This window comes from Rutilus rutilus (assembly GCF_951802725.1).
Source record: "Rutilus rutilus genome assembly, chromosome: 19".
In the NCBI taxonomy this organism is placed as follows: Eukaryota; Metazoa; Chordata; class Actinopteri; order Cypriniformes; family Leuciscidae; genus Rutilus; species Rutilus rutilus.
This window is the reverse complement of record NC_140232.1, coordinates 29,952,274-29,976,725: the sequence shown is the minus strand read 5'-3', so window position 1 is coordinate 29,976,725 and position 24,452 is coordinate 29,952,274. Positions and strand designations below refer to the sequence as shown.

At 37.7% G+C, this 24,452-nt stretch overlaps 1 protein-coding gene across 2 annotated transcripts in view; it reads left to right on the top strand.

Moving 5' to 3' along the window:
- Nucleotides 1-23,875, top strand: part of gripap1 (GRIP1 associated protein 1) — a 55,456-nt gene extending 31,581 nt beyond the window's left edge. For both annotated transcript variants that reach the window (XM_084389123.1, XM_084389122.1), the window contains 7 exons: nucleotides 375-431; nucleotides 2,028-2,127; nucleotides 5,414-5,547; nucleotides 8,076-8,192; nucleotides 9,389-9,482; nucleotides 18,324-18,493; nucleotides 21,838-23,875. In XM_084389123.1, coding sequence (XP_084245249.1) covers nucleotides 375-431; nucleotides 2,028-2,127; nucleotides 5,414-5,547; nucleotides 8,076-8,192; nucleotides 9,389-9,482; nucleotides 18,324-18,493; nucleotides 21,838-21,918 — 753 coding nt within the window. In that variant the 3' untranslated portion in view covers nucleotides 21,919-23,875. The remainder of the gene's footprint in view (nucleotides 1-374; nucleotides 432-2,027; nucleotides 2,128-5,413; nucleotides 5,548-8,075; nucleotides 8,193-9,388; nucleotides 9,483-18,323; nucleotides 18,494-21,837) is intronic.
- Nucleotides 23,876-24,452: the final 577 nt, after the last annotated feature.

The following is a 24,452-nucleotide window of genomic DNA, read 5'->3' as shown; positions in this document are numbered from 1 at the left end:
GGCAGAGTTTTCATTTTGATTTTGATTTGTTTGGATGCCCCGTTTTTATTGGTCGAGCGGGTAATCGTCCCACAGCGCAGCGGCAAAAGTTGCACTAAATAATAATTTTGACTATGTATTGGTATGTAATTTACGGTGGTGTAAGGTGCTGGATAAAGCTTTAAAATGGACCTTGAAAGTGCTTGAATTTGACCTTGGAAAAGGTGTACGAACCCTGGAAGTTCCTCTTTAAATGAATAGTGCTTCAGATATGCTCTTTTATTGTCTAAAATATAGAAAAATGAAAACTATTTCAAACTAAACAGAAAAGTTATTTGAAAATAATTTTGAAATAAAGACTTGCTGAACTATAATAATCTTTGTGTGTATTTCAGGAGATTAAAGACACGGTGGATGGACAGAGAATCCTGGAGAAAAAAGGTAGTTCAGCGGTAAGTGGGCAATCCAGCCAGAAAAAAAAAAAAGAGATGAGTCAGGGCTTTCCCTCTCTCCATTTCCCAGAAAGCGAATTAAAATAGTCCCAGGCGATGGGCAGGACACCTCTCTGCCCTACAGACCTGAAACCAGACCTCCCATTGATGAGGGCCGATCAGCTTTCATTAACGTTTTAGCCGTTTTATCAATAGAATCTCGTTTGACATTTCCAAAAGCTATCCATGCCTTTAGCTCAAAGTTTCGGTTATAATTTTTCTGTGGCATTGTTTATTATTTATATAGTCACACTGTTTATAAGGTTACAAATGCTGTCCCTCTGGAAAGTTCCTTCCTGCTTGAAGTGATTTTGGCCACAAAATGGATGAAATTTCATATATCTTCTCCTCTTTTTTTACCTTTCGACAAAAACAAAAAAGCTTTTGTAGTGCTACTGTGGCAAAATGGATGGACAGGATGTTTACTTAATGTGAAATATATCTTATTGTTCCGAATATGAGACGACCCTCCCTTTTTCAAGATGCATCCCTTTTGGAAAAAGTCTTTTTGAGGACCAAATCTGGTCTTTTATAAAGAAAATGATTTTATTTGAAAATATTTTTCCTATTTTTATATTGAAAATATGGTAAATACTGAAGAAATATACCAAAAATCATATTTACAAATAAACACTTTATGGCATACCGTAAAAATAACCAGTATTTCTCATTTCCAGTAGGTTTCACAATGACTGATTTCTCACCTTTTTGTGTACAGTGACAGATGTTGGCATGTCAAAAAACACAGGTGTTTGATCTGCATTACTTACCTGATTAGTTTTATTTCTTTTCTTAGGCCAATCACATAGCACTGAAAAGACAGCAGTTTCTCCCTGAAGTCGGAGGGCAAGCTCTAGGCAAGACTTGTTCTGCAACGTAATAATAATCCACTACGCCGCATAATTTTTACACCGCATCAGAGCGGCCGCTTAGAAGAAATTGACAGGCAAGTGTGTCAGTACGTAGCTGAAATAAGAAATGAGAGGCCTCGCTGGTGGGCATGTTCAGCTCTTTGGTGATATCCAGTGCCTTCAGCTGGATGACGGCTCTGGTTATGGGCAGCCTCTCGGCTACATAATGACACACTCGCCTGTCAATTTCTTCGAATTGGCCGCTTTTAGGACCGTGATAAGCTTTTATTTGACTCTTAGCATTTTTTAAGACTGCCTTTTTGGGCTCGCCATCTCTCACTCTGTCACAGCATATTTTTTGGGCTGCTTAATGAGAGTTGTTTGACCGCTGCGTTTATCAGTCCTGGGGGGTCATACTCGTTTTACAGGTATTTGACGCTCCCCTATTGTTGTGGGTGTATTATTGTCATGTAAAAGTCTAGACTTTTTTTTAAAGAAAAAAACACTGTCTTATATTTGGAACAATACAGTATATATATTTTGGTTTGCTATTGTATTATGTAATACAGTGATATTCAGACATTTTTAAGTGTGGCTTAAGTGTCCAAATACTTTTAAGGCCAATGTATGTACTGGATTCTTAAATGCCTATCGAGCTAAATGTCCATCTGCTGTCAAAATAATTCCTGTCATGTTATGTCTGCAGCTGAAAGACTTGAAGAGGCAGCTCCATCTGGAAAGAAAGAGAGCTGATAAGCTCCAGGAGCGGCTACAGGAGATCTTAACCAACACTAAGACCCGAACAGGTGAACACTTTCTTTGTCCCTATGTGATACACTTAAGATTTTGAGACATATTTCCTTCATCACCATATAAAGCAGTTGTAAATGCAGGGAATAAGGCTTTTTAGAGTGGTCGACAACCCTCTCAGGTGATTTTAAACTGCAATGGGCTCTGCAGTCGCTGTTTCACACATGAATGAACAATTTAAAGCAGGTAAAAGTAAGTAAAAATGCAGCGCTGTGCATAAATAAGGCAGCAGATGAAGATGGCTCCACCCCTACAGTAAATCGCTATAAATGAAACAAACCCATAGCATGTTCTTACCACCTGAGGTGAATTATAAAGAGCCTGTCCGCTTTGTTCTTGCATCAGGTTCCTGTGGGATGTTGAGCAGTTCACTTTCCTGCATCGGCTCATTGGCTATAAATAGTGTTTTCCAAGAAGGCAAATTACATTAATGTAGCTTTTCTTCACATTACAGTGGTGTTATTGCATATCATGGAGATTTTTGGCTCTATTCTGGAATGTAACACTCACTTTTCACAATCCACAATCCTCAATCCTCTCCCATTTACATGCAAATTTACATCCCATTATTTGCTTCATTATTCTGATTATTGCCACACCCCATTATTCACATACCCTAATGCACAGTACAAATGATGAACTCGCATACAGTAGGTGTGTTAATGGCCACTGGCCACTTGCGTCAAATGCAAAATGCACTTCTATGGATGTATTGGATTTTTTTTCTGTGGCGCTCCTAAAATTTCTTTTCACAATTTCGATACCACAGCTGAAACTACTAGGCTAACTAATATAAATTAAAAGAATTATTAAAGACAAGTAAACAGTCTGTAATAAAATACGACCAAATAATCAAATACATGCAATACAATAGCAAATAGAATAAAACAAATGAAATAATTAGTGCTTTTTTAGGTAGGTCCAACAGTAGATTTCAGGTGCAGAAATGTATTAATCAAATATAAAATAACTTGCGTAGTCTTGTATAAATAACTTATATCCTTATCAAAGTTACAAAAGTTATTCAGTCAGTTCCCTTTTGCGTCTTCTTGCGCTTGAATATTTAAATGGAAACTACTTGGAAACTGGTAATTATGGTGATTTTTAACAGGACATGACCACAGGGTATAATACCTTAGCCCTGTGGTGTTTATAATCAAATTTTAACATTTGGACCATATGATGGGCGACTCAATAGTCCAATGGTCAAACGCTGAATCAGAATCAATACAGTATCCCAACTTTTCAGGGTACATTCGTTCGTTTCTTCCTTCAAAACTTTTAACTCCTGTGGGGACAGACCCCACACACAACAAGGAGGGGAGAGACGAGTGCTGTAAATATTTGATGGAGCCCCTTTAAAAATGTGCTACAGATCCATGCATATGTGCATTTGCTCTCTGTAGATTGTTGGCAGTGCCAGGGCACTCCTCTTTTGAGCCATTTATAATTTAAAGTAAACTAAATGTTTAATGTTTGCAGTACAGAAAGTTTAGAATCAGACATTTTAAAGTAGGGAGCTTTATCTTTGTCAAATGTCCAAGATGGTCTGAAAGTATACACACATCATAAAAAAAAAAAAAGGTTTCGGCTTGTGTTTTGGTTCACTGGCCCAATCTGTGGGGAAAAAAGGTAACAACTTGGCACTATACATATAGATTTCATTGTTGTCTCCTGTCCTATTTATAATTTTCTTTTTTTGAAAGCTGTATTTATAGCTCTGTCCAATACCTAGTGAGCTTGCTGTCTACTACCTAGATAGATCTTCTAAGGCTGCGTCCTAGCTAAAATGTAAACTCAAAAGAGATTCAGCTCACAATTTATTCCAATGTTGGCTGACTTAACATTTTGCTAACAATGTCATACTCTGAAAACATATAGCACACACATAATGGGGAATATAATCAGCTGAAATTTTGTATTTTTGGTATTTAATGCTATAAAAGTAGATTTATTAATATTTTCTTGACTAATATGCTGATTTGCTGCTCTTGAAATATTTCTTTTTATCAATGTTGAAAACAGTTAAAGGAGCCGTATGTAAGATTGTGGCCAAAACTGGTACTGCAATCACTTTCAAATTACTGTAGAGCGGTGTATCCCCTCCCCCTCCCCCCTGACTCGAGGTTGCCAGATAGGCTGCAGGATCCAGCACGAACGTTTGTAGCTGCAGCTGTGGTAACTAGAGCAGAGCTGGCAACCCGGATGCCGAAACACTACTGACTTCGTGATTGGTAGATAGGTGGAGGGTGGCGCTTCAGGCCAAAACACAACATGACAACATCAACATCAGTTGAGGGCTGCAACTTCACTTTTTAAATGACAATATCCTGGCCGGACTACTGTTGTCAGTGATATAAGTATTTGAAATGAACATGATTTCTTAATGTCTAGTGACATATCAGGGCCATTTTATGATTAATTAAAATACATTTCATACATTTTCTACAGCTCCTTTAAATGCTGCATAATATTTTTATGGAAACTACTTTTTTCAGTATTCCAAGTTTAAAAGTATGGCATTTAATTGAAGTAGAAATCTTTTGTAACATTATAAATGTCTTTACTGTCACTTTTGAAAAGTATTAAGTTCTATTAATTGCTGACCCCAAACTTTTGAACGATAGTGAACTTCCATACATTCTGTAATTAAATGTTACATAAAACGGATGATGTCTAACTTTTGTGAATTGTTTACCTTGTAGATTCTCTGTCCGTGAATGCAGGTATTAATGGATGACATTCTGCTAAATAGCCTGTATGTTAGCATGCTTATCTCTAGTGTAGAGTAGTTGTTCCCTTGCTCTCTATAGATTATGAATGTCATTTGTGCTGATATTGCTGCTAACTAATAATTGCCTTGCAATAGCTAGTTGTTGATCATAATAGCAGTTACCTTATCTGGAATCTGCTATTTAGTTGTAACTATGACTGGATGGTATATCGATAGATTTTAAAACAAGATATAGGAGGAGACAATACCATCGATATACTTTGATGTGAACGCTTCTGAAAAATAACTTATTAACATATAGATTAAAGTGGCTTGCCCACCTATCAGATGCGTGTGGTGTTCATAATTTGTATTTTACGGTTATATCATTTTCTGTACATGTACAAAATGCATTCGAGTTTTTCATTTTGCATCTCGTCTCATCCTGATAGTGAGCGAGTATGCCTAAAAATACAGATTTAAGTTTGCCATTATCTAGCTAACCTGCAGCGCTTAGTGATTTATGCTCTTAAAATATTCCTCTTTTTGCATCATGTATGTATTTGCAGGTCTGGAGGAGCTGGTGTTGTCTGAGATCAGTTCCCCGAGCCGTACGCAGCAGACGGGTGACAGCAGTAGCATTTCCTCCTTCAGCTACAGAGAGATCATGAAAGACGGCGCATCAGCTCCCAGCACCAATAAGGTAGAGCCGCCCACTGGGGGCCAACGACCCTTGCTAATACGGTCGCCACAGTTGATGCTTCCTTTTCTCCAGCTCCCAGGAGCTTTTCTGTTCATTGCATTTCTGTCCTCCCAAAGCTACTAACAAACACCCGAACAGTGTAAATTCCATAAATATACCGTGCCTGTGAATAAACGGGAGAAAAGAATGGTTGTCGTGACATGCTGGACTATCTTGAGGGATGTGAGTGTGGTTTAGTGTGGAAAAACAGAAACTTGCAGCATGCATCTCGTCCCTCACCATACAGACATGAATGATGCTTTATTCTTAAGAAATCTAATTGACTTTCAAATGAATTTATCAAAGAACAACATGTCAAGACTCCTGTTTTTATGCCATCAATTTGAAACATAATGCATATCAGTCATGTCTGAAATGTGTTTAAGGAGAATTGTCATCTTTCTTTAGTAAGAGACCATACTTTTTTAAGCCAGAGGGAAAATAAGACTCATGGGATGAAAATGGTACACACGGGACGGAGAGAGTCTCCGGGACGAGCCGACCTTCATTTGTTTGGATCATTTCCAGCTCCTTGAAATGCCCTGAAACAAACTGAGGGACAGAATAGAAGTGCCATACGATCGAGGCTGGTGGAATTCCTTCCTGTGACTTTCATGTGACATTGAATGGCACTGTGTTAAATTACAGACAGTCTTTCTCTAAAAAATAACCTGAAGTTGAAGAGATAACTCTTCCGCGTCTCCTTTTACTTGAACGGTATTCTAGTAAAACGCAGTCGGTTGTGTCTTAAGTGAATGTAAACAGTTGAGAAATCGGATGTGTGTCATTATATTAGATCCGTGCATTAGGTCATGAAGTGACAGCAATCTATGTCATTGTTAATCAAACAACAAAACACAGCTTTAACAAAGATTAATCTATATTTAATTTATACAGTGAACACTAATGTTATTTTACATGTGATTTACATTTCTGTCGCTAAATACTACTGTTAGACCTTACTTTATTGTATTTATCTATGCCTGTAATTTGTGTATTTGTTCTTATTTGATTAATGACTGTTCACTTGTCTTTTAATAATGTTTAATTATTAAAAGCTAGATTTTTGCTGTGGTATTGAAGTTTGAAGTACTTAAAGTAGGCTTTAAGTAATAAATGAAAAGCAAAGTTTTTTATTTTATTTTATTTTTGCTGATCCGAAAAATCTCCGTGAGTTTAGTGATCCGTTGCACCATTAAAAAATATTATAAAATATAGGTTTAGTTTTAATTAACAGTAACAACACTGGTGACTTTCTGTCTTCTTTGGAACATATAACAGGACATTTTGGAAATACAGTGTTTTTGTCAATACAATAAACATGTTTTGGACTTTGATTGTATGGACAACAACAGTTGAAACGTTCTCAAAACATTGTCTTTTCAGCAGCAGGGCTTAAAAACGAAAAAAAAACCCCAATAAATCGGTTCTTTCTGAGCAGTATCAGTATTTTCACGTTTCTGTTAATTCATTCCTTCTGTAACATTACCGTTCTGAAAATAGTTTGATTAGGGAAAAAAAGATACTGGTTAATAACTCGTTTTTTTTTTTTTTTGTGCCTATACGTTTTACAAGAGCTTGAATAGAACTTTATACTAAGAGCTTGTGACTATACGCTGATTTCACGCAGCCGTTATTTTGAAATCGAAAGCTAGGCTCCGGTGGGAAGAAAACCGGAAGTGTCGCCTTTAATCATAGGAGAGTCGTGAATGCGATGGCGTATTGTTGTGTTTAATGATGTTGTGTCAATTCTAAAACTGTACATACATTTCTTTCATACTTTAGACTATATACAGTGAAATTTATTTATAAATAAAATATTTTTTTTATATATAATTCAGAGAGTAAAAAATGAAGCAGGAATGAACTATATACATATCCTATATTAGATATTATCTTCCAATAGTGTAAATCGCGGCAGCAGCTTCAGGTTGGTAGTCCAAGGCATTGTTGTTTATCTGTACTTCCGGGGTTCTTCCCACCGGAGCCTCACTTTCAAGTTCAAAATGGCGGCTGCGTGAAATCAGCGTATACCTCGTAACTCCAGTGGATCCTCAAACTGTCTGCAAAAACTCTGCTACACCCACCTCAATTGTGAGTGAAGCGCTGCACACTTTTTGGAGACTGTCTCTGCTTGTTTGTAGTGCTAGGGTAAATAAAGAACTGGTTCTTTGAATAAGTATTGTGTTTCCTTTACTTAACACAATGTTTGTAATGGCTAATGTTTTATGTATTTGAGGAGCAGAGAAGAGAAGCCAAATGTTTTAAACGACAGGAAAAACCAAGTGCCCACATGGCAACGATAAACTTTGTAATCTGTAAGTTGATGAAAACGTAATGCGACGCACTTACTGTCTCGGATGTGACCGTTTTAATGACTGACAAAAGACAAATCTACGTCATTCTCTGGTGAAAATCCTCATAACTGTCTGAGCCCTGTCTGTAAGTTCTGGAGATGTTTTGGTGAAGTTTTGTTTCTCTTTCCACAGTCCAACACCAGCAGCCCTCAGTCCCAGCGACCTGCTGACCTTTCAGACGACGAGGTCAGTGAGCTCTTCCAGAGGCTCGCTGAGGTCCAGCAGGAGAAGTGGATGCTGGAGGAGAAGGTATGACGTTTTAACCAATCATTACAGACTCATGTTACTAGGAAAGGTTTAACTCGCGTGGCACTGCGCAGGTTTGCAGTCCTGCACCTAGCCTTCACTCAGACAGTTCTGCTGTGTGCTCCACGGGGGGCTTTAAGTGCTGAATTGTGTCTTTGGATCATGAAATATGCAAGCAGGTATTGATGTTTTCACATTTGAATCGATCGGTCTTGGTTAGCAACTGTTGGAATGGAAATATGTAGTTAGGGCTTTGACAAGTTACATCACCCTTTCTACAAAGAGACACTGTAAGATCAAACATGTCAGTGCCAGTCATATTGAACATGTTATTTCATAAATCATTTGGATTTTGCAAAAAAAAATTTAAACTTGTGTACATTTTTTGCACAACTGGAGTTTTATCATTATTTCTGTCTATTAAAATTATGATAACACTTGGATGGTTTAAGTACATGTTGTATTTTATATTGATAAATCTGTTTGATACATGCTTAAATGTATGTTTGATACGTTTAGATTAATATTAAATTAATTTAAAATAATTATAAATGTATTCATGTAATTAATTAGTTTTTCAAACATTGACATCAAACAAACAACAAAGAATTGCACTACTTTTCAAAAGTTTGACATTTTTTGAAAAAGAAATTATTTTGCAACGATCCATTAAATTGATCAAAAGTGACAGTAAATGCTTTTACATTGTTACAGAAAAATGTCAAATATACTTTCTATTTATCAAAATTGTGATAATATTTCTCAATTTTACTGGTTTTGCTTTATTTCTATTCAAATAAATGCAGTCTTTGTGAGCATAAGAGACTTCTTTCAAAAAACTAAAAATCTGACTGATCCAAAACTTTTCAACCATAGTGTTTAATGTTTGGTTTGAATTTGGGACGCATAATCTTAATTTAATTATTGTAAACTGCTATATTGGTAAAATAATCAGCTTTTTCAATTGTGAAATAAATTGATACTTAAATTGAATAAAATGATTAAATTTCACATGATACTGACTCAATTTAAAGAGCATTTTCTTAATCTAAAACCAAACACTGTATGAAAATGAACCCTAGCTGGCAGTGATCACAGTGTCCAGAACTGTCTGCTTTCGTATCAGGTTTATCACACCTTTGTGTGGTTGTGGTGTCTGGCAGTTTATTGCAGATCTTATCTTTGTGCTCTCGGTTCAGGTTAAACACTTGGAGGTCAGCTGTGCCTCAATGGCCGATGACATCTGTAAAAAGAGTGCCATTATTGAGATGTACGTCATGGACAGCCGAAGAGGTAAGCGTCTCTCTGTCTCTCTTTGTCATTGTTCACAGCCTCAGACGTGTTTGTTTTCTGAAAGCACATGATGTGAAGGTTTACAGATGAGGTCTGGTGATAGCTGATGTCGATAATACTTTTATTCTAAGGAAAACTGACAGCTGAAGAGTATCAAACATTTGGCCGTCACTTTGTTGTGTCTGCGCGGATAAAGACCTTGTGCTATTAACTCAATAGGATGGGTCTATTAAAAATAAAAGGCAATGATTTAGACTGATACAGAGAAATTGCATAATTTTCTTTTTGTACGTTTTTGTTCTATTTTTATCTCTGCACTCCCACTTGCATAATCTCCTGCTAAATGTTTTATTGGTTCTCTTTGTAACGCTACTATTTTGGTTCCACTGTACACTTCTCAATATTCTTGAAAAAGCACTTTGCAGCTGAAAATAGTCACAGCCAATAAATGTCTTTTTGTAGGGGATGTATGAATGCAGACGTGTTTTATTCCTATGACGCTTTTGACGGATTGGAATTAAACAATCCCTTTTTGTTATCTCTCTGTCTTTACTTTGTTAAATTAACAAACATCGACTCAGAACAAATCGAGTCCCTTTCTGTCTAGTTGCAGTAGTTTTTGCTTTGCTGATTTATAAAATCATTTGGTGAGAATATTGCTGGGGTTCATTTGTATTCATGATTAATCAATAGCTAATTGTATTCTGCCAATTGAATTTGACAGTGCTAAATGTAATAGCAAAATGAATCTGTACTGGAGTATAGGTCACCACAAAAGTACCTGGATTCAGTACAAGATCTATCGACAACATTTATTGCATAAGTCACCACAGACAGTAACTTCCTGTTAAGTTTGCTTGATTTTTACATTGTTTTATGAGTGTTAATGCCACCAATGTTGTTTAGTATTATTTATATACAGGGTTTGAAGTGAACCTTTTAACCAGCCAATTTGGGCACCAATTAAGTTAAGTCACTAATTAAGTTACCAGTAGCCAGTTAGAACTTCTACTCTCCGAAACAAAAATATCAGAAATTAAATTAACCAAATTATCAAAGTCACAGGCTAGTTTTAAATATTTATTATTAAATCTGATTCTGAATTATTGTATTGCTTTCAGCTTTACAACAGTCAATCACTGTTTGCAGATACATTTAAAATAAAATAAAATGGGGGGAAAAAACGAAATTCTCTGTGACTTCTCTTATAATTGGCATGAGTGTACCAATAATTGGCATGAGTGTACCATAGGGCGCTTTTTGCCCAAAAGTCATGGAAATGCTGCATTTATGAGAACGGGCAGGCTTAAGTTCAAGGCGGCAGTCCAAGTATATTTATTTAAGCCACCACAAAAACAAACCAGTTAGTGAAAAATGCGCAATACACAAATCTCCCTAGTCCATACTGACATATATTTGTCCTAAATCGTTGTATTTTAATGGAAAGCTATGAGGGACACTGTGGTTTGGCATGATTTTGAACAGCTGTAGTCGTAGTTGGGCGCTGCCAGTGTGCGTACGGTCGTAGAAAACAATGTTTTTGAATTTTAAAGACATGGCGCTGCACTGCATTTCTCTCAGTATGCGACTTTAAGCATTGTTTTTCTAATGTTTGATGCTGTTTTCAGGGGAACGGCTCTGACAGCGATGCCATAGCAAAGTTAGAACTTAATTTATGAATCATAACCCGCCAAATTGGCTAGTGTGTTGATGTGTGTTATCTGCCACAGGGGATTTTCTGTGGTAATCATCATTATGCTACAAATGCTGTCAGTAGCTTAACTTTGAACTTGTATTGAACCCTGAATTTTCCATTCAATTTGTCATTATATATAGTAAATATCTTGCTTAGAAAGTTGTCTATAAACTCTTACTCTTTCTATGAACTCTCTAGCACTATTTCTTGGTGACATTCAAGTAACAGTCACTTTTCCAGTGGACTGAACACGCTCCTGACACATAATGACCGTTTTTAGAATTTGGAACCATTCAAATAGCTTTTGACAGCTTGGTTTGCTTGTGTGCTGGAAAGCAGTCAAATTCAATAATATCGGCAGGTCTGGTCTCATAGAAGTTTGGTCTAAAGCTCTGGATTTTAGCCCTCAAACTAGTCTTGTAAAAAAAAAACATTTCAGTCTCCTGTGAAAATAGCACTGGTACTTTTCAAACTGCCACAGCCCAGCCTTAGTTTGTAAACAGAAACTTTAGATTTACATAAAAGTTAGACTTATGTAAAGTTATAGTTTTTATATTTTAGCCACCTTTTATTTAATTTTTTTTGTAAAACAACAAAGTTCAATTCATTAACATTGCATACGTTATATAACAATGAACAATACTTACAGCATTTATTCATCCTAATTTTATTCTATATATATATATATATATATATATATATATATATATATATATATATATATATATATATATATATATATATATATATATACACAAATTAACATTGGCCAATCTGTTATGAGCAAACATGAATTAGCAATAAATAAAAACTGTTTTGTGTCACCACCCCCCTTCTGCACTCTACTTGTTTGTCAAGGTGTCTTGTAGTGTCACATGACCGATTTCCACCTTCTTTATGACCCTTTTGATTAAAATGGATTGTTGCAATGACATCTTATTGAATAACCTGTGTAGTTTATACTGTCTTTCAGCAGGACGAGCAACGTAGCTGAATACTGAATTGGAGTGAAATGGGTGGGCCGTATGTTAATGAGCTTAAGATTGTGACATTATACCCGTTAAGATTTTTGAACTAGACAGGCAGAATCTTAATTGAGCTACTTGTCCATCTCTGTTTCTGATTGTAAACATACACAAAATGTGTATACATAAAGGCTGCATTTAATTATAGAGACTGATTTATCATTTCAAACTTTATTTCTTTTTTTTTTCGCTTCTTTTTAAGCAAGGCTTCTCTTGTGTTTCCCTGAGGACATAGCGGAGGTGGTAATGTTGCATCTTCCTGTCTTTCCCCCCATGTGTTCTCCTGTTTTAATTTCATGACTGACTGATTTAACATTTAATGGCAGACCAGATCCCATTAAGGCTGGTGTTGTCTAATTGTAAATACTGTGCTATAAAAGTTTAAGATCTCTGGGTGTCAGGAGAGTTAAAAAAAAAAAAGGCTTCTTCACGTAAAGGCTTTTTTGCCCATTGCAGAGACCCATATAGTGGTGAGGTTTGACAAGAACATGTGGTAACAATGTTTTTAGTATCGAAATCAATCCAAACTGGGAAAGAATATGATGTATGTGGCCATATCCCAGTTATACTATTCATAATGAGGCTCAGTGTTATCTGTGGCAGTAAGTCTTGTGTTTAACCATATCCATCTGGTTCAGGCCAGGATAGTCTTTATGAATAGCATTGGAAACGATCCTTTATCTCTTACAATAATTGAGGCTAGACATGGGTAGATATAAAAATGGGAAGGTGGAGACTTCATAGAAAAATGAAGAAAGGATGCAAAAGTTAGCAGTGCTAGATGAGAGCTGACATTAGCAGGATGTAAATGATTCAGAATGCCGACATGCCTCAGTGAGCCCAACACTCATCCTCAATAATGCAGCAGAAAGACTAAGCACCCCTCTTGTCTCCTCTCCTCCGTCCTCTCTCCCCTCCCTTTTACTTTATCCTTACACCAGTGCGGCTCCCCATAAATTCATGCCAGTGATATAACAAATGAAACAGTGCGACATTTTATCTCATAAGTAGCCTTCTGAATCAGTAGCGTTTTCCGTTGTTACTAATATGTTGAGGAAATGGCAAGTCAGGAAGTGCCTCAGATAAGCCAGACGTATGCCACTTTGGGGGTATTGTTGACCCTTCTCTTGCCAGAACTTTCTGAAATATTCTCCCCTTCAAGAGAGGGATTGCATAGAAGATTCTGCAGATTGTAAAAGGCACAACAGTTTTCCCAAGCGTTTGGCCTGAGACATTGCGCAAATCAGTCGCACAATCATGGATCCGCCTCTGCGGTGTTTCAGGGGACATGCTCCCAGTAATATAATCCCAAAATCATTCCTTATTCGTTAAGACAAATGCTAAAAATGTCAACTGTTACGTAGCGGTAGGCAATAATATATGCATGTTCATAGGTAGAACTCTGCATGTGTGTAATATAAGACAGCTGTAGGATGGTTTATATGCGCAGCCTCCAGTAATCAGCCATTCAGCAACATGCCGCAGTCATGTGTGCACACCCTTCGCTCCGCCTAAGTGCTGCTGGAAGAAGTCAGCTGGGGTGAGGTGCTGCTGCAGTCTGGAAACCCTCTGCCTGCCTACTTGTACCTTGTTTTAGGCCTCTACTGAAGCGTGAAGTAAGCTAACCTTTCAGTGTACTCTGGCCTCTTACTGCTGCATCATTTAAGGGAGAAACTATCCTTATCCTGTGCCCTTTAGCTCAAGAACCCACCATGATAATGGGAGTAAATGTGAGTCACAGCAGAATTATTTTTCTTCCCTCTACAAGCAAATTTGGTCCACTTTAGAGCGAATTACACCACTGGGAGCAGGTGCTAATGGACACTCTGCTTACAAAGGTTGCGAGAACAAATATGCGAAAAACATATAATTGATGTCCACACAGATTCCTTCGAAAGAAGGTATCACATCTGTAACTGGGAATAACATATGGCTGCAAATAGGAAGGAACCTTGTTGTCGAGATGAAATAGCCTGTTCGCCCCCTGGCAGAGGTTTCAGTTAAGTGCTGTGTCTCCAGTGAGAGATGGCTGAGAGGTTGCAGCCGCCTTGCAGGATCTGCCAGTTTGACTGATTCAGGACTGCTGACTCCTGCACTGGCCTGAGGAGATTCCCAATGAGGCTTGCAAAGAAGTGGCAACCGTTTCAGTGAGGTTCAATTGGATGGTAATTGTATATGTTTGCTGTTATCTTGAAACTAGCGTTGGTGCTTTGAGGCTTAGAGTACATTCTTCATAACTCTCCTCTGTATCATCACTATCTTCACTTATATTTTTCCTCTTACATGCAGTAAGGGCATTTTCACTCTAAATTCACCAAAATTCAGAGTTGAAGAATTGGCTCCCTTCAATTCACAAGTTTGAATTAGAATTAAATTGATCACACTAGACATAACAGTATTTAAAATAACAGGTTAAATAATTTAGAAGTTCAGTTGATTTTAATGCTACTTCCATACATTTAAAATTGCAATTCTGCATCCTGATTGCTACCTAAATTAAAAATTAAATTCACAGGTAGTGAATTGGAGTTCAAAAGACATTCATAATGGTGCACAACCCTGTCCAGTCCCACTTCATTTTCTGCAGGTAGTGACCTTAGCACTGTTCTGACGCAGTCCAGCCGAGCGTGTGATCAGGGATCCCCGAGTCGTGAGTCAGGAACATCTGTGTGCCTTTAGTGTACCTTCCATCCCACATCGTCATTTGCTTTTGTGACTTTTTAGGTTCACATTCTCTGCTGGTCCTACAGTAGAGCCCCGTCTGTGAGAGCACCTGGCGCCCAGTGGCGTAACTTTGTTTTAAAAAGTGGGTGGGACAGGTGGGGTGGGGGTTGCTAATACAATGCTAAATCAGATATATGTACATCAACATTACGATGCCCAGCAATCCATTTAAATAGTAGGCTACATGGGGTTTAATGAGATGTAGCCTAATATAATTTATAATAATGTAATAATATATAATGGTCCAGTGATAGAACTTTCGCCAAGCGTGTCAGAGGTTCTGGGTTCTAATCCGCACTCATATATTTTTCTTTTTCTCATATAGTTTGTTTTTTTTCTCATCAAAAGCGATTGTTCATCAGTGGTTGTATATCAAGCAGGGACACGTTTGTGTGCATTATGTTTTGTGATTTCACCAGAACGAATAGAGAGAATCTGCAACGGATTGAAGTGCGCATCCGAGTGAAGACAGTGCGGCGAGCCACACGAGAAAACACTATCCGCACCACTGATCACAGCGGCAACGAGCACTTTGAATGTGAGCACTGAAATGAATGCTCTGCCAGTTAACTGGAGATGTTTTATTTATTTGTAGAATTGGTACATTCGTGCCGCAAGATGTTTTAAATAGTGGTGGGGACAAAATCGACCCCGGCAAAAAGTGGTGGGAACATGTCCCACCCGTCCCACCCACAAATTACGCCTATGCTAGCGCCATTCCACACCTTTGACAGCCATTTGCCCAATATTTTCCAGCCATTAGAACAGGAAGTCATCTTTGTAAATCTCCTTTGTGGATTTATCAAAGTGTCTTCATAGAGTGCTCGCCCTTACACCCCAGCAAATTAAAATGAATGCCACTAATCAATATGGCAGAAATATAGGTTACAGACAGTTGTGTAATTCTATTTGCAATGTCATTAGCACAAACATTGATGTTGCCAGCGAAGGATTCACTTGTTTTGTTCTCCAAAGACTTGCATTAACTTTGGTGTGTGTTATTGAGGACCCCCATGAAAACGAGATGTTTCATCTCAAGGGGTTGATCCTCTAATAAATGTTCATAAAATAAATCATTCATACTGGGAGGGAGTTACGCTGTGGTGAAAGAAGACACTGCAACATCACAAGATGTGTTTTTCCCTATTGTAGATGTTAATAGAATTCTAATGAAGCAGTGCATTGGTTGTAATAGGCTATTTGGCTGCCATACTAAGCAGGCAGTGGTTATTGTAAAAAGACAAGTTTGGAAAGAAAAGGTTCAGTACTGCAACATGGAATTGCAAACTTAATGCACTTTCCTTTCCATTATGGAGGTGTTTCTTTTTTCTTTTTTTGTACACTCTCTAGTTTTTTAAGGTACCATGTATAAAGGCCTAAAATTAATTTGTGGCCATTTTTGTTTTATTTCAGTTAGTTTTGGAGTAGGGATGCAAGCTTTTTCCCACTTTTTTATTATTTAAATTTTTATTCAAAGATGTTTTCAATTAGTTTTTAAATTGTATGTTTTCATTAACCGTAACACTGGACCATAGCAATACTGTATCCATTTGAAGTGTCAAAGCTGCTAATCTTCACCAGGTATAGTATTCATTTTATGCTTCTGTTGTGAGCTGACAAGGTTAATTATCTCATAGTCCAGATAAAGAGCCAAGAGTGCGCTTCATTCATGGCCTTCAACGCTTAAAGCCATGCATTCAAAGGTTGAACTGGCCTCTGGGGGCTGAAGTTAACATCTCAATTAGCAAGAATGCATCACGTTCTGCTTCATTTTCGTGGCTCCAGGCTATAGCATTAGCTCAGTGTGACCAGGAATGCTTGTGTGCTGCGCTAACGTTGAACACGAGCGAGGCTCTCCTGTTAGCCACACATATATGCTTCTCTTGCGCCAATCTAATAAGGTTAAAGAGGCGTGAGATTGCTAGTGCTTAGCTTGATATACTGTGATGTAACAATGCGTTAAGCTCCTCAACTAACTGTGTCATGGCCTATCATGAGAACAGGTCACGGTCGCTTGAGCAACGTAATGTTTTAAAAACCCAGGTTAAAGGGATAGTTCACCCAAAGATGAAAATTCTGTCCTTAATTACTCACCTTCATGTCAATCCAAACCCATAATCTGTGGGCTTTCTGTACATGCATGTACATCACTAGATATGCGTAATATTGTTACTGAAACATATATAATCTGTTCTTTATATAGCTTAAGTGGCTGCTATAGCCAGGGAAATTATCATTTTGAATTTTAGTTTATTTGTTTTTGCAGTGTTTTATAGTTTTAGTTTTAGGATGTGTTTTAATTTTAGTAAGTGTGTTAACTGATATTATTTAAATAGCTGCATTAAGTTTCTTAAATATTAAAATATATTTTTTTATTCTATGCCAGTTGGAGTCATGAAAATGATATTCATTTTTATTTTATTTCAGTTAACAAAGGTTTTCACTTGGGTATTTGCCTTTTCAGAGATTATATTGGAAACTGCATTTGAACACCCACAGGAAGTGACACATTTCCCATGTGCTCCATCATCAGACCACAGGTGTAAGAGGTTATTTGACAGCACCGTTTAGGGACACACTGCTGAGCTGACCTTGAATGTCTCCACTCACCCAGATGAAGTGAAAACCGAGAAAGAAGCTGCTCGATCGAACTTATTGCTTTTGCCCTTGACACGCAGAGGCTGGCCAGCTTGATTCCCTGTCCTCCCTCAGAGGAAAAACTCCACTAAACTATCTGACACTTCACTAGGAACCTGACAACATCTTAGTAGCCAGCCTTTAAGGAGGCTTTCCAACGGGCAGATAAGAGGCCTGTGGTATCTCAGCCTTTCCGCACACTCACCTCCATTAATCATCAATTAAGCAACATCTTTCATTTTTTAACACACCACCTTGTCCAGTTACAACCCCACACCGATGTCCCCTGCTTACGGTCATTTCCGTGGTTGTGTATTACTGTCATGAACCCTGTTGACAGACCAGGTCAGGCTGCCTTTAATTTGACTCCATCCTTACTGTCAGTCTCTCTACCTTAACTGGGGTTTGAATTTCTTAAACGCTAGAATTCGTTCTCGGCGGCTCTCATGACTGTGCAACGGTGTTTATTTGCCAACTTTAAGACGTGCGTGGCTTTTCGGCAAACCTGCGGATGATTGTACTCGAGGTGCTCGTAAATGTTGTTGCGTTTGAGCGAGAGCCGCTATAAATGCTTTCCTCCAAACGCAAGCACTCTGTATTCACTCAGCAGACACTAATGGCCCTCTGATAGATCATCTTTATTCATGGATTTTGAGGCATTACTGGTGGAAACATGGTTAAAAAGCACAAGCTGGGGTGATAGAGTGTTTGCCATCATTAAAAATGCTCCCTTTTTTTTCCCCTCTCTCTTTCTCTCAGATGTATCAGGACTCCATGGAGTGGCCCATGGTGTTCAGGGTGAACGTGGAGGTTTGAGTTCTGTGCTGAGGGACTTGGTAAAACCTGGAGATGAGAATCTGCGTGAGATGAACAAAAAGCTGCAGAACATGCTGGAAGAGCAACTGACAAAGAACATGCACCTACAGAAGGTAAATAGAGGGACGACCAGCCCTTTGGGATGGGAAAAACAAACTTTTATGATCAAGGTCAATTTAGGTTGGCTATAAAACCTTCTTTTAAAAGGCTATTATTAGGCCCACATGAAATCTATGCGCACAGACCTTCAAGAAAACTCAGTAGATATCAGCAGAATATGAACATCACAACAAAATGAACAATATTCTGCTCCTTTTGGTTTTCCTCATGATTGCAGTGCTTCCAAGCCAGCACTGTATTGTAATTTCTCTCTTCATTTTTTTTATCCTCTGCAATTAAGTCAACCCGAACAACTTAAAATACAGCTTTTATTTTATTATTTGATTTGATTTATTTTATACATTTTATTCTTTTATTTGATATTTTTGTTTTATAGATATATTTCTTTTGAAATTGAAGGCTAAAGTTTAATACCTATATTTGGTATTTATAATTCTGGTAATCTACTATTATAAAAAGCAAATGCAAATTTGGATATTTGGCTCTAACACAGAACCATGTACACATTTTATATTGTTTAAATTAATTCTGCAGAATTCTACTAATTCTACAAATCACTGTGGGAACTGCAACAAAAATTGAGCAGATTTCAAGTGGGTCTTATTAGGAATAGCCAAGTTTCTTGGCATAGCATTGATTAAAAAAGTGAAACATGGGTGTAAAGAGCTGATCCGTGTTGAATTGAGGTGAACACCATGAGTTTTCCACTTGCTAGAGAAGAAGGTGGCTGCAGTCCCTCTGACAGTGTGATCGGCAGTGTGTGTGATCATTGTGTGTGTGTGTAAGTGGCTTCCTCTCATGCGGTCTTGAGACTCCACTGAGAGGTCTTATTCATCAGGAACCAGAGGGTGGGCGTGTTGTTAATGCTGAAATGTTTCTAGGAGCAGGAATAGAAAGTGCATGTCAGGCAGCCTGCAGGGTGATGCGTTTGATGGGATTACACCATCACACAGATTGACTAATGACAATTAACCTCTCACACCCCTCTTGATATTTCCAGAGCCGCACATCGTTAATGGGAGGTTTGTTCCTGTAGTGAAGCCATGTGTTGTTGTTGTTTTAATTGGATAAAAAAAAAAAAAAAAAAATTAGCTATAAAATTATAGCTTATAATTTATACCAATGATGCAAAGCTGAATGTTCAGCATTATTACTCCAGTCTTCAGTGTCACATGATCTTTTAGCTGATTTGCTGCTTTTTATTATCAGTTGAAAACTGTTGTGCTGCTTAATATTTTTGTGGAAACCGTGATAGATTTTTTTCAGGATTCTTTGATTAATAAAACGTTCAAAAGAACATAATTTATTGGAAATCAAAATCTTTTGTAACATTATAAATGTCCTCAATGTACCGCATCACAAACATCTGTTTTCAAACATATTAGAATGATTTTGAGGGATGATGTGACTGAAGACTGGAGTAATGATGCTGCTGTAAATTCAGCTTCACAATCAAAGGAATAGATTATCTAAATAAAAAGCAGTTAAAATATATCTGTACCTTGAATGCGTTAAAATGTGTCTGTAGCTTTAATGCATTAATGCAGCATGGCTTTGGATAAAATAATCTGCTAAAATACATACATGTGTGGTGTGTATATATAACAACATGCTTATTTTAGCTGTAAATTCAACCTAAAAATGTCTAGATTACATAACCATTTGGTAATGCCAATTTTTTGTATAATCCAGTGATTTGAATACTTTATTTTATTTTATTATCTTCTCTGTTTATATAGAACTGGATGGATGCAAACCAGAAGACTATTCATGTAAAATAAATAATTCTGGCTTCATGTTATATAAGTCATGAGTTAAAAACAAAAGACTCTCAACAGTAATGCATTATAAATTTGATTGGATGAGCTGCTTTCAGAGACGTCATATGCATACCTGCAACCTCACATCTGATACATTCTTTATGAATGCACCAATATGTGATGCTTGGTACTCTGCTTTGTGAATGTGAATAAAATCCTTACTGAGGGGGCGTTTGAGCCGATGTGAGACAGTCTGGATCTTGGCGGAGTACATCGTGTGTGTGTGTGTGTGTGTGTGTGTTGGTGCCCAGGGGGAGTTGTAAGTTACAAAAACACCCTTCCTTAACCTTGGCAGAGACAAACGATGCAAACTAAGACCAAGATGGAGTGATGATCCCTCTGCAAAGCTTGTCCATAACTAAAACAGGAAGGTTTGCTTTGCAGAAAACTTTCTAAATCGATTTGCAAACATCTTGAGAAGCATATGAAGGGTCAAGTTTAGTACTATAGTTATATTACCAATGTGACGCTTATAGTTCCAACTTTAAAATGGGGAAGACACTTTTGAAGCTGAGGAAGAGGTATTGTTTTATTTTATTATTATCATTACCAAATGTAATGGTATGCTACTTCATGGATAAAAGCCTTAACTTCATTATATATCATTCATTATGTTTTAGTCATCTTCATCCTTTGGATTACATGCACTTATATGTGTGTAAGATGTGTATTTGCAGGTTTTGTTGTCACAAACTTCCTGTTTTTCCCTCTGTCTCTGATGGTGCTCATCACTCCATCAAAACCCAAAAGAGTATTTTCAGTTTTTATGACACTGATGCCACTTTAAAACTCAAAGACAAACAGCTTGAATATATGTCCCCTGATAGTTATAAAAGGCTGAATCACATGATGTCTGTCACATTTCACCCCAAAATAATACATTTTAATAAAGAAAATGTATATATTTTTGAAACATTCAATTTATTTTAATATTACATTCTCACCACAACTATTTACCCAAATCCACCTGTTAATTTTTGATTGCATTTGGACTTTTTTTTTCCCATATGTACTTTATATATAATATGCCATCAATGGAGAAGCCATAACTACAGACCAAAATGTCCGCTGTCTACGGTTGTGGACTTTCGACATCTCTCTCTAATCCGGCGAGCAACTACCTCATGCATATTTACTGGCAGTTGGGGCCGTCATGCCAGAAACAAACAGCCCGCTTAATATTTGATGGCTTTTTTGCTTTAGAGTGAGCACAAGGTGCATGCAACGCTGCCTCTGCTGTTGCGTGAGTGTGTTTGTGAGAGAATCATATTGTAATACCATGTGAGATTGCAGCTGAACTCAGGCCTGACTGCCTAATGGGTCCTTCATGGTTTTTTTCTTTTTAAAATCCACATTTTCAGAGGGATATTATGGGTTGGGTGCAAGCTAATGTGTAAAGCCTAGCAGGAGGGCGCCGCCGCAAATAAACATTAACAGTGTGCAACTACCGCACATTTTTAATACTATAACTGTGATCTTTATCAGAATCACTTTTAAACACTCTGTTTGTTTTGCAGGATCTGGAAGTTTTGTCTCAGGAGATTGTGCGTTTGAGTAAAGACGGCACCCCTGCGGAAAACTCCAAAGCCACGGGCTAAAACTGGACATTATCCATCCGATGATTCTCCTCTTTCTCCTTCTCTCATCTCTTCACGGCTACCAGGAGGAAACTACATCTATCTCTTACAAAGTCCTCCAACAATCTCCTCAGATGTACTAGGAGCACAGAGGGTTGAAACAGATCAAGTCTATCTGTGATTTACATACTACTGAATGTAACGTAACACTTTATATGTTGTTTCTCTGTGACGGAAAAGAACTGGTGGACAAGTGGCCGTCAAGCAAACCCTGGCCGCTTGATATCCGTGAACTGTGTGCTCGGGACAGTGGCATGGCCTCGGTGGTCCAAGCAGGACCGCTCTACCTACCACTAATTCCCCCGTTCAGGAAAGCGTGTGTCCGATGTTGGCGTCCTCAAACTGTTATCACTGTTGTATTGCCTGTTTTGTATATTTGATTTCTCTAAAGACACTTATTTTGTGCGTGAATGTGTGCATATGGGGCGTAGAACGGATCTTTTCATCTAAATTGTATTTATTTGTGCCAGAAAATCCAAATATCATCATGTCTACATCTTATGGTATGCTGCTCCTGTCTGAAAGGTTCACTATATCCAAAAATCCAGAAAGTTTTCCGGCGAGAATGAGATGGAGAGCGTGCGCTTAATTGCTGCGATAATTATCTGAGCATTTTTTTTTTTTTGTGGGGCTCCAAACGTTCCCGTGAAGGAAAGAGGCTCCCTGGGCGACTCTCGTTAAGCAGCAATCTCTCCGCAGCTTAACGACTCAATTTGACACCTCTCTGTCTGTCTCAGAACTGACGGTGCTGTTGGGGAACGGACCAATTTCTCATAGTGCGCACTTGACTCCTGCTCGACTCCCATGAGACGCTAGCCGCCTGTTTTAGTGTAACAACAGTTTCGCCCGTGTGTGTCTCTGCCCCTGTTGCGACATGATTTCGCTTTTATGCATTCCGCTTTTCGTGAACATTTTAAATTCTGACACACACGGAAGTGTTTTATTTGGAGCTAATTTAATATTTTGCTGTCAGTCTTCAGGCTCACTTCATATTTTTACTGTGTGACTGCTTGCACTGATTTTTCCAAACATAACCAGCTTACTACAGCTCTTATAAGGATATGCCATAATTAATGTAACAAAAAGAATGAAAATTCATTATTGAGTTGATCAAATATCAGCCTGATTTTCATTCATGTCAAATTAAATATGGCATCTACCCCACCTAAGGTCCATTCATCATTTTAGATAGAATGAATATTGACCAAACAACTATGAGATTATTATTTTAGTTTGTTCTGATCGCACAACAGCACATAGTAGATTGAACGTTTTAGTCACATGAGATTATGGATTCTGCGTCTACCTTATTCATCAACGGTTCTGCATTAATTTAGAGATATACGTATGTATTTACCTGGCAAAATTATGTTTTATGGTTTGTGAGATATGAAGGATTACCATTCTATTTCAAGCCTTTGCATTGCTTTAAGCTGTATCGCGACAACGGTTCGTTTCCATGTTCTTGGCACATGAGTGACGTTTGTGCATGGTGCGTTAAATGCCTGTTAAATCCCTCTCTCTGGCTTCTAAAGGTAATCCTGACGGAATGCTTTTCCATATTGCATCCATTTTACCATGCAGAAGTAGAAGAACGATATTCTTCATTTCTGCCATTGAGGAAACTGACATACCAAACTTCACTTGGACCATTGTGCTCAAAAGAATGAAGGATGTTTGCCTTTAAAGCTCAGAGTTGTTTCAGTTTTTGCCTTTTTAAACTTCTAATCTAATATCTGCCAAACATGCTCTTCTTTAATTAAGATCATCAGTTAATCATCACTAATTACATGCAAGCAGATTATATTATTGATGTCCATTCTCCCACTACGTCTCTATGGCTAATATTTATTTATATGCATTGCATTGTCATGTTGCAGACTTCCATAACTTGCAGTGATAATAAAGAATGGCTGGGGGGAAAAAAACAGTGTCTGAGTGTCAAACTTCATATAGTTGGTTCAAAATGTACATTTTATTCATTTGACAGATGATTTTAATTGTGTATTTTTTTTTTTTTTATCAGCACAGGTGTTTCCTGGGAATCAAACCAATGACCCCTTGGCGTTGTTAGTGTCATGCTGTACCAGTTGAGCTAGAGGAACCACAAATCGTACATCACAAAGGTTTTTTTCTTTCTTGATGTTTAACTTATTAAAAAAAAGTGCATTACATTTATTTAATAGTTCAAAATTTTGTCATCATTTACTCACTCTCATGTGGTTCCAAATCTGTATGACTTTCTTTCTTCTGTTGCATTAAAGAATTCATGCATTAACCATCATCAGGGTCCAAAACAACATTGGACCCCATTGACTCCTTGAATGGACAATGAAAATAAGACCATTAAAAAGAAAAAAAAGAAAGTCATGCAAGTTTGGAATAATAAAGGCTGGTTCCTCCCCAGGTCAGTGGACTAAACACACAAGCAGTATTTGTCTAATACACTCGTTAATCTCTCCTCTGAGCTCAAGCAGTGTTTACCGCACTATCGA